Genomic DNA, 9,198 nt, shown 5'->3' on the forward strand with positions numbered 1-9,198 from the left:
CTGCTTTCATGATGGTGATGATACTGTTGATGATGAACTCGGTGAGTGAGTATTTATTGGATTGCTCTCTGCGGTACTATGGATAGTAATATAGACAAATGACATAAAAACCCCAACACAAGATGGTCCCTGGAGAGGATGGGAGTAATGAAGGCAACTGAACTGATGTCAGGGGCTTGGGGATGTGCATTGGAGAATGAATGGGGGGCTGTGGGCAGGACGATCAGAGAAGGGGCCGACATCTGAAAATTTCCACCACAGCCTAATGAGTGGGGACAACCCAAGAGAAAGAGTCCAAGTTCAGAGCCTGGCACAAAGCTGGCACTAGTACTGTTTTTGTCGTTTATGTGTGCTTGTCAAGTGTTTGGGCTCCGGAGACCTAGCTGCTTGGGCTCAAGTCCTGGGTCTGCAACTGGCCAGCTGGGTGGCCTTGGGCACCTGGCCTCCCGTCCTTGGATCTTGGTTTGCGTGTCTGTGAAATTCAGTTATTAACTGTGCTCTCCTAACTAAGTTACAGTGCAGTTTGCATGAGTTCTTACACACAACACAATGCTGTGGACAGTGCCTGGCATGTAGCTGATGCTTAATAATGTTATTGCTATTTGCTATTATTATTTACTATATGGCAGTTAAGAGCACAGGTGCTAGATTTGAACCCTGACTCCGCCATTGGCAGTGTGGCGTTGGGTTAGTGACTGCACCCCTTGTGCCTCAGTCTCTGCTTCTGTTAAATGGGCACAATGGCCATAGTGCCGCTTCCACAGCCTGCGCTCACTGAGTTTCTGGGCATAACTCATGCCTGGCACTGTGTCTACACTCGCTGCACATCAGCGACTGTGGACCTGGGCTCCACCCCGTGACTGTGTGATCTGGGATGCAGAGAAGTTTGAGGGAAAGAAGGAATAAAAGGGAAATTCAAACAGCCTGGCTGGGACGGATTCTGCTCCACAGGGGGTGGGAGGGCGGGTCCTGGGGGCTCCAGGGGGCGACACTCAGCTCTTTCAGGCCTCTTTCCTTCTTCTGGAAACCCAGCCTCAGACTTTTATCAGCTCCTGAGGGTGAAGTAGGCGGCCCCACAAGACACTTAAGAGAGGGCCCAGCCACTATCAGAACCGCCAGCTTCCCCTCCACTGGCACCTAACAGTAACACGGTAACCACTGCAGTAGTGCACATTCTTTGGGCACTTACCTTTCAACACTTCATGTCTTTTTTTTTTAATTTTGTTATTTTTTGCTGTGTATGACTCTGGTCTTCCCAACTATGGTTTCCTGGTCATTCAGGACCTGAGGGGAAGAACTTTTTGTCTTCTTACATTGGAAAAAGCAGAGGCTGAGAGAGGAGAAGCTACTTGCCCAAGGCCACATAGCCTGAAGGCAGTTGAGTCAGAACTTGAATTTGAGTCATAGCGAACAAGGTCCTGGCCTTCACTTAACTGCCCTGCTGTATTGCAGGGTACAAGCATTACTATTACCACCAATAGCTCATGCCTATGGTGCTCACTATACCCAGGTGCTGCCCTAATGGGCTCTCATGCAGGAATCCTCTGTGAAACGACACTTTCAGTTAGGAAAATCTATTATCTCCATTTGACTGAAAGGAAAATTGAGGCTCAGACAGTGAGTGACCCATACAAAGTCACTTGCCAGCAGTGATAGAGCTGGAATTCTAGCCCTTCAAACCCTAAGGTTTTATGCTGGCTCTGCCCCAAAGAGGGGTGTCCTCTGTGATCCATTCAGCCCCAGCTCAGGAGGTGACCCAGTGGCATTTCAGGTGCTGCCATGCCCTCCTCCCAGCCCAGGCATTACTGAATCTCACAAGGGCCCTTCTCCTAGGGCCCTGAGATGTTCTCAGGCAGTAAATAGAACCCTAAAACCTGGGCCAGGTGCCCTGGAATCTGAAACGCACGGCCTGTTTGGCTGAAAAATTTATGAGTCCAAAAGATTCAGCTTGGTCAGAGAACAGAGCATCTCTGTGTGAACAGCTGTCCCACCTCAGCTGCAACTTCCCATGTCCTCAGGGCTTGGGGCCTTGCCCCAGTTCCTCCTAGGTGCCTAGAGCCTGCCCAGCCTCCCCTTAGGGTCCCTGCTTCTAGACACCCCAATAGATCCCTTCTCTACACCACTAAAAGGACCTCTCTGAAACTCACAGCTCTTACCACCCTCCCTCATTCTCACATCCTCCACAGCTCCCCATTGCCCTGAGATGTCCTGCCTGGCACAGTCAGACCTCTGCTTTCTTCTGGTACCTGACTTCTCCATGCATGCCTGCCCTTTTTTGCTTTCTCTATCTCGATCTCACTGGGCTCTCAAGTTTCCTCTTCAGGAAACCCTCACTGACCTCCCACCTCACGTTCTAGGTCAAATTCCTCCTCTGGGCTTTCCCAAGTGTCACCTGTCACAGTTGTGTTGCACCCTAATTTTAAAAATCTATATACTTTTTTGCCATCTGTATGGAAACGTTATTACAAAATTATGAAGCAAAAATCTGTAATAAAAAATACACATTTGGATTTGTTTTAACACCCGAGTAAGTCTGAGAGAATCTTAATATAAGCCACTCGAGGTAACACATTCATATCCAAAAGATTTCAACGAGTTTATGCAGCTAATTCTTAATAGTTTGGACCCAAATATTCCAATGTATTATGAACCAGTCAGCTGTTCGAGTCTTTTAAAACCAGTCTCTACGGAAATTTCTGAACAATCACAGCAAAACCCACAGAATATTTGGAAGAATCAGATGTTTCCATGATAATTAAGACCAAGGATCCATGAAGAGTAGGAAATCTATTAAAAAAAAAAAAAAAAAACTTTTATTATGGTAAAACATATGTAAGATTTACCATTTTATTCATTTTAAATGTAGGTTTTAGTGTCATTAAGTACATTCACATTGTGTAACCATCACCATCGTTGTCCCCAGAATTTTAAAAAATCTGTTTTTTTTTTCATCCTCTCAAACTGAAACTATCCCCATTAAAAACTAATTCCCCACCCCCTCCTCCCCAACCTCTGGCGCCTGCCATCTACTTCCTGTCTCTACGAATCTGACTCCCCTAGGGACCTCCTATAAGTGTAACCATACAGTATTTGTCCTTTCATGACCGGCTTGTTTAAATCTATTTTTGGAAATAGAGTTTTGGTTAGCCAAGAAAAATATAGATGCTTTCTCCCACTAAAAAAGAAAAAGAGAGAGAACATAGATTGGGAAAACTTGTCCTCTTGCCCGCCCCACTCCATCCTAGTCCCTCTAAACACCCCTGGGACGTTCAGTTCTTTTTCTGTTTAGTTTCATGCAGATGTATGTGTGTGCGCCTGTGCGTGTGATGTTCTCTCTCTCTTTCTCATACCATACATGACTAAACACTAAACAAGCCTTGCTATTTTCATTCACCAGTAGGACCTGGAAGCCTAGCTGGGCTACACTGGCGGGGTCGTGGCTGAGGGGTGTGGAGGATGTGTGGGTTGTGAAGTCAGCCTCCAGGAGTTCAAATCCTTGTACAACCCTCCACTCACTGTGACTGTGGATAAATTAACCTCTCTGTGTTACTTTCCCCAACTGGAAAATGGTTATAAAGATTTAATATAAAGCACTTAATACCACCCCTAACGCTGAGTGAGCTCCCTACAAACATTCCTCCTTGCTATATAACCTGTGGTGCCCCCTCCTTCTTCCTTAAACTATTTTAAAACTTTCCATTTTAAAAACGTCACTTGTGTTAAGAAAGTCTCACAAACTGAACCCACCTGTGTAACCACAGTACTGTTTCCTGTCCCCCAGAAGCCACCCTATGGCCCCACCAGTCACTACCTCTTGCAAAGACAACCGTAGATCCATGTTCTGTTATTATAGGTTAATTAGTTATGCCTATTCTAGAACATACAAAAGTGTCTGGCCTTTTTCACTTGGCATACTGCTTCCTCCCCACTTCCCAAAATTCACTCATGCTGTTGCACTTACCAAAACTCATTCCTTTTTATTGCTGAGGAGTATTCCATGGTATAGATGGACCACAGTTTCTTGAACTACTCACCCATTGGTGAACATTTGGATTGCTTTCAATGTTTGGCTATTATGAATAAAGCTGCTATGAACACTTGTCTCCACGTCTTTGTGGGTTTCTTTTCTTTTTTAAGTAGTTTTGTTTTTCTTGGGTCAATACCTAGGAGTACAATGGCTGGGTCATATGGTAGGTGCGTGTTTAACTTTATAAGAAACTGCCAGACCTTTTTCCAAGTGATTGTGTCCTCTTATATTCCCACCAGCAGTGGAGGAGAGTCCCATTTGTTACGGATCCTCACCAGCACTTGGTACTGTCTGTCTTTCTCGTTTTAGCTATTCTGATAGGCAGGCAGTGGTATTTCACTGTTTAAATTTGCATTTCCCTGATGACTTCATTCTTTTTATCCACTGTATGCTCTTTCCTCCTGTGACCCTATCACGGTGATGTATGCATTCTTCTGTTAGTGGACATGTATATCTCTCCCATTTTTTACAATAACTATCAAAACCGCAGGTAACACCCTTTGGCACAGACGCCCCATGCACACATGCCTGCGGTGGCAGAGAGAAATCGCACAGGGTGAACACGGTTTGGAGTTAATCTCTCTGTCAGAGAACATTCTGCCCCACAGCATCTGCTCACCTGGGTTGATGTTAACCAAACTCAAATTCTTGCCAATCTGATTAGTGAAAAATGGCATCATTCTGTCTGTTCACTGGCACACAGTCAGCAAACGCTCACTGTCTATTCGACGATGGAATGGGTGGATGGACGGATGGATGGATGGATGGGTGAAGGAATGACGACTGCTCCTTGTGAACCAAATACACTTAGAGGGTTCTCTCACTATCTCTGATGGAAAACAAAGGTTGAGGCCCCACCCTTCTTGAGCCTGACCCCGCCCCGGGCCCCGCCTCTGCCCGCGCGGGGCTCCCATTGGAGAGGGCACGCGGGGCTGGCCCGGCAGGCTGGGCCCGGCCCGGGGCGGGGCGCTGCAGCCCGCCGAGCCTCCCGCCCGCCCGGGCTGGGGTCGCGCTGGTTTGAACTCCCTTGCCGGACCGCCTTGGCCATGGAGGACGAGCGGAAGGACGGAGCCTACGGTAGGAGCCGCCTCTGGCCTGCGGCCGCCTATGCTGAATTGAGGGGACCCTTGGGGGAGGGGGACGTCTGAGATCTTAAACACCTGCATTGCAGCTGGGACCCCCTTCTGCTTCCCGGGCCTATATCCCTCTCTGCACTGAGCCCACTCCCCTTCTAACCGCCAGGTCGCCCTGCGTCTCCCTGGTCCCCTGCGCTCCCTCCCGCTGATGGGCCGGGACGCATGGCGCATGCTCCGCCCGGGGAGGTCCCGTTATCTGGGTAGCTCAGATGCCAGGCGGGGGAAGGGATGCACGGCGACCCGGGCCCCGAAAAGGGAAAGGAAGGCCCCAACCTCCTCCAGTCCCCCTCTTCTTCCAGTCCCCTTTGTCTACTTCTTCCCCCTGCCCACATCTCCTGGAAAGTAGCCGTCCCGGGGCTTTGGCCAGTTGGGGAAACTGAGGCAAGACTGAGCAGACCGAATGCAAGGGCAGGAGCCCATCGGGTCCCGCCCGACGCCTGGGAAAGGCGGAAACCAGGACGCCGCCGGCGCGGGGCAGGAAGGAAGTCGGAAACAATTGGGAAACTTTCCTTTACCCTGTGCAAGTGGTTGGGGTGCCCGCGGCCTTTTTTGCTGAATCGGGGCAACTGGACATCCTCCTGCGAACCTGAGGGCGACTTCGCCCCAGGGTCCAGGGAATGGTGTCGAGATGAGGCCCCTCCTCACCCACACTCTACTGCGGGTTCCTTCCCCAGTTCCCACGGGAGGGGGGGAAGGAGTACAGTCCTCAGTTTCTCCTTTCTCTTCCCCATTTTGGGTCCTGGGCACACATCCCACCAGACATTGCCCTGGGGCCAAAGTATCCTTTCACACCTCCTCGTGTGCCTGGGACTTCCTGGAAACTGTGAGACAGAATGGTCTTGGGGAGGGGGCCGGAAACCGCTCAAAAATAAAAACAAACCTGCTAGAGCTGTGCCTCCCTCCCCTCCTTCCCCACTGAAGACTGTGGCCTCAGGAGTCTGCAGAGACAGATGAGGGAGGCTGGGTCCCTCCCTGCCCAGCCCTGCGGAGAGGGAGGCCAGGGTGGGGTGGGCTAAGGGGACCTGGCCACTACCCAGCCACTCCCCTCCCCACTTGAAGCTGCCAGTCTCTCTAGGGGCCCCCTTGTTCTTGGTTTTGGCTTAAGCCCCAGACCCTGTGGCTGCCCATGCTGTGTGTCCCTTGGGTGTGGCCAGCTGTCTCTGATCTGAAATTTTTAGTCTTGGGTCCAGGCCAGGCTCTGCCTGCCTGCGGGCAGCACCTGAGAGAACTCTGGTCTTCTGAGGCTCGGCTGTGGTAGAGATGAGGGACAGAATGGACAATGATGTGATTCACCCATCCTTGAATTTGGCCAAAGGGAGCCAGTCATGAATGGGCTTGAGCAAACCTTCCTAGGCCCCCTGCCAGCCTCACACCCAAGACAGGGGACCTCTGTGCCCAGCACACCCTGATGGAGCACATTCCATCAACAAGTATTTATTGAGCATCTCACAGACAGGGTCTAAACACCGAGAACACAACAGTGAACAAAGCAGAATCTTTGACCGCAGGGAGTGGACAAGGGAATAAATATGTAATTTTAGGTTGTTGTAAGTGCTGTGAAGCAAAGGACAGAACACCATGTATGTAGGGAAGATCATCTGGGACTATTTTAGGTGACCGAGGACTGGAGGTTGAGCCAATGGCCATGGGAAAATTGAGAGAAGTGTTTCAGGCAGAGAGAACAGTGAACAAACCACACAGTTGCTTAATTATTTCTCTCTATGAGGCCCAGAGGAGCCCCGAGGTGGAGGCTTCAGTTGGTTGGATCTTGCAGCCAGGCCCTCATTTCCTCCAGGATGAGATGGCTTGACTCCTAGAAGTGGGGGCAGGTCTCACTTTGCTTGTAAATAGTCCATTCGCATCAGAACCAAAAACCTGGGACCCTCAGGCTTCCCAGTGAAAACCCTGCGAGATAATGGGGACCTTTCCTTTGAGAACAGCATGCAAGAATAGCTTACATATCCTTGCAGTGCCTTCCATGAATTTACGGGGTGACATCAGGCAGACACAGGCTCAAATCTTGGCTCTAACATGAGCTCTGTGGCCCTGAACAACTGATGACTTCTCTGAAACTTTGTATTCTCATCTGCAGGGCCGGGCGTGGTGGGGGAGCATTTCACCCATTTCCTGGCAAGCTCTGTGTGCTCAGGAGTCCTCTGGGGCTGGCGACACTGGGGACATGGATTTTCCGTGAGCCGATAGAGAAGCAGTCCTCTGTCAGAACGTAGACTCAGGCCGGCCTGGGCAGGGCAGGAAGCTCCTTTAGCAGACACTGCGTCTAGAGGAAGGCATTGGCGCCAAGGAAAACGGGAAAATGGCTCCTGGCCCCAACGAATGTCAGCAGTGGGCACTGCTGTCCTTCCCACCCCGCCCACACTTGGCATGAGCAGCATGGAATAAGATACTAGAACCTAAAACAATGGACTCTGGTGGGGGTGGGGTTTGGAAAAAAGTAATGGTGCTTGTTAAAAAAACATCCCATGGCCCAATTCACCAGAGAATTCAACTCGGCCAGCAGTGGAGGCCTGGCATCTAATTTAGAAGACATATTGTTAGGAGAGGGTATTTAGCTCTTAATTGCAACTTTTAAAAAGAGAGATAATGTACGATACATTTACATGCTTCAGAACACAAAAGATACAAAAGACTTTACAGTTTTATCTTGAAAAGTCTCCTTGTCTAGGGCCATGCTACCTTGAACAAGCCCGATCCTGTCTGAGCTCGGAAGCTGAGCAGGGTGGGGCCTGGTTAGTATTTGGATGGGAGACCACGTAGGGAGACCAGGTGCTGTAGGTGTAAAAAAATACAATAAAATAAGGGATCGTAAGATGACAAGGTCCTTGCAGTCTGAGAGGTCAACCAAGGGTTGCCTCGCCTAAAAAAAAAAAAGTCTCCTTATTTCCTCTCCCTGCATCGCACTCCCTTGGAGTGCGTCAGAATTAAAACATGCTGTGTTTTCCTTTCTAGGCCTTAGACTACACATGCAAGATTTACATATTCTGTATTTTGTGGCTTTTTTGTTGTTGTTGTTGTTGTTCTTTTACAAAACTGTCAGCAAATTCCTGGAGTGCTAGCTTCATGAGGCAGGAATTCATGTCTGTTGGTTTGAAGGTGTATCGACAGAGGCTGGCACATAGTAGATGCTCAACAAATATTGTTGAATGGTAGGTTTTCGTTTTTCATATTGCTTTTTTTCCCTTTTCTTACTATGCGTTGGAGATGACCTCACGTAAGTGCCTGGAAAGCTCCCCCAGTGTTTTTTGACAGTTGCATCAAGTAGTGCATTCGCGCATGGACCATCTTATATTTAACCAATCAAGGGGAATATTTTAAACTTTTTACTGAAGCAGAAAGGGTTCAGATCCTAATTTTACAAGGCTCCAGTTTTCACACCCATGTAACCAGCACCCAGCTTAGGAAAAAAAAATATTGCCAGCATACCAGAAGCCCTCAGGCCCAAGGAGGGCCTATCAGTATTATTATTATTTTTCTTATTATTTATGCCTACAGCACCTGGTCTTCCCAGGTGGTCTCCCATCCAAGTACTAACCAAGCCCAACCCTGTTTAGCTTCCAAGATCAGATATCGGGCTTGTTCACTGCGCCATGGCTGTAAACTGTGGATTATGGCTCCACTGGGGTGAGCCCGGGACCTTCTTCATGTAAAGCAGACGTGCTAGCTGCTATACCATGGAACCATGTCCTACATGCACACATTTAAACTGAAGAAAAACATAAAGAGGAAATCTTAAGCAATGAAATAAAACATCTTCTCAATACAGAAAGGATAAGAATTCAGTGGACTTATAATTAGTGACCATGCAAGTAAAAGAGAGTGGAGTGAAATATTTAAAAGTGTTGAAAGAAAATCTCCCACCAGTGTAGAATTATCTATTCAATTAAATAATTCTTCAAAAATGAAAAAACACTAAGATAAATAAAAATGGCAGGATGTAACAACAGACCAGTCCTGCAAGAAATGTTCAAGAAAAGTTCTTTGTAAGAAAAAAAGATATGTCATAAATTTTGTTCTACA

General features: G+C 48.4%; 1 protein-coding gene and 1 pseudogene across 8 annotated transcripts in view; both read left to right on the forward strand.

Annotated features, from left to right (window-relative positions):
* Positions 1-4,933: 4,933 nt before the first annotated feature.
* Positions 4,934-9,198, forward strand: part of SLC44A2 (solute carrier family 44 member 2) — a 23,301-nt gene continuing 19,036 nt past the window's right edge. For 2 of the 8 annotated variants that reach the window (XM_023523391.1, XM_023523393.1), the window contains exon 1: positions 4,935-5,104. In XM_023523391.1, the coding sequence (XP_023379159.1) occupies positions 5,074-5,104 (31 nt within the window). In that variant the 5' untranslated portion in view covers positions 4,935-5,073. Of the gene's footprint in view, positions 5,105-9,198 lie in introns of all 8 variants that reach the window. The other 6 variants (XR_002777256.1, XR_002777257.1, XM_023523390.1 and 3 more) reach the window with 4 other exon arrangements.
* On the forward strand, positions 7,841-7,959 carry LOC111731694 (annotated as a pseudogene).

The sequence above is a fragment of the Pteropus vampyrus genome, unplaced genomic scaffold (assembly GCF_000151845.1).
Source record: "Pteropus vampyrus isolate Shadow unplaced genomic scaffold, Pvam_2.0 Scaffold391, whole genome shotgun sequence".
Classification (NCBI taxonomy): domain Eukaryota; kingdom Metazoa; phylum Chordata; class Mammalia; order Chiroptera; family Pteropodidae; genus Pteropus; species Pteropus vampyrus.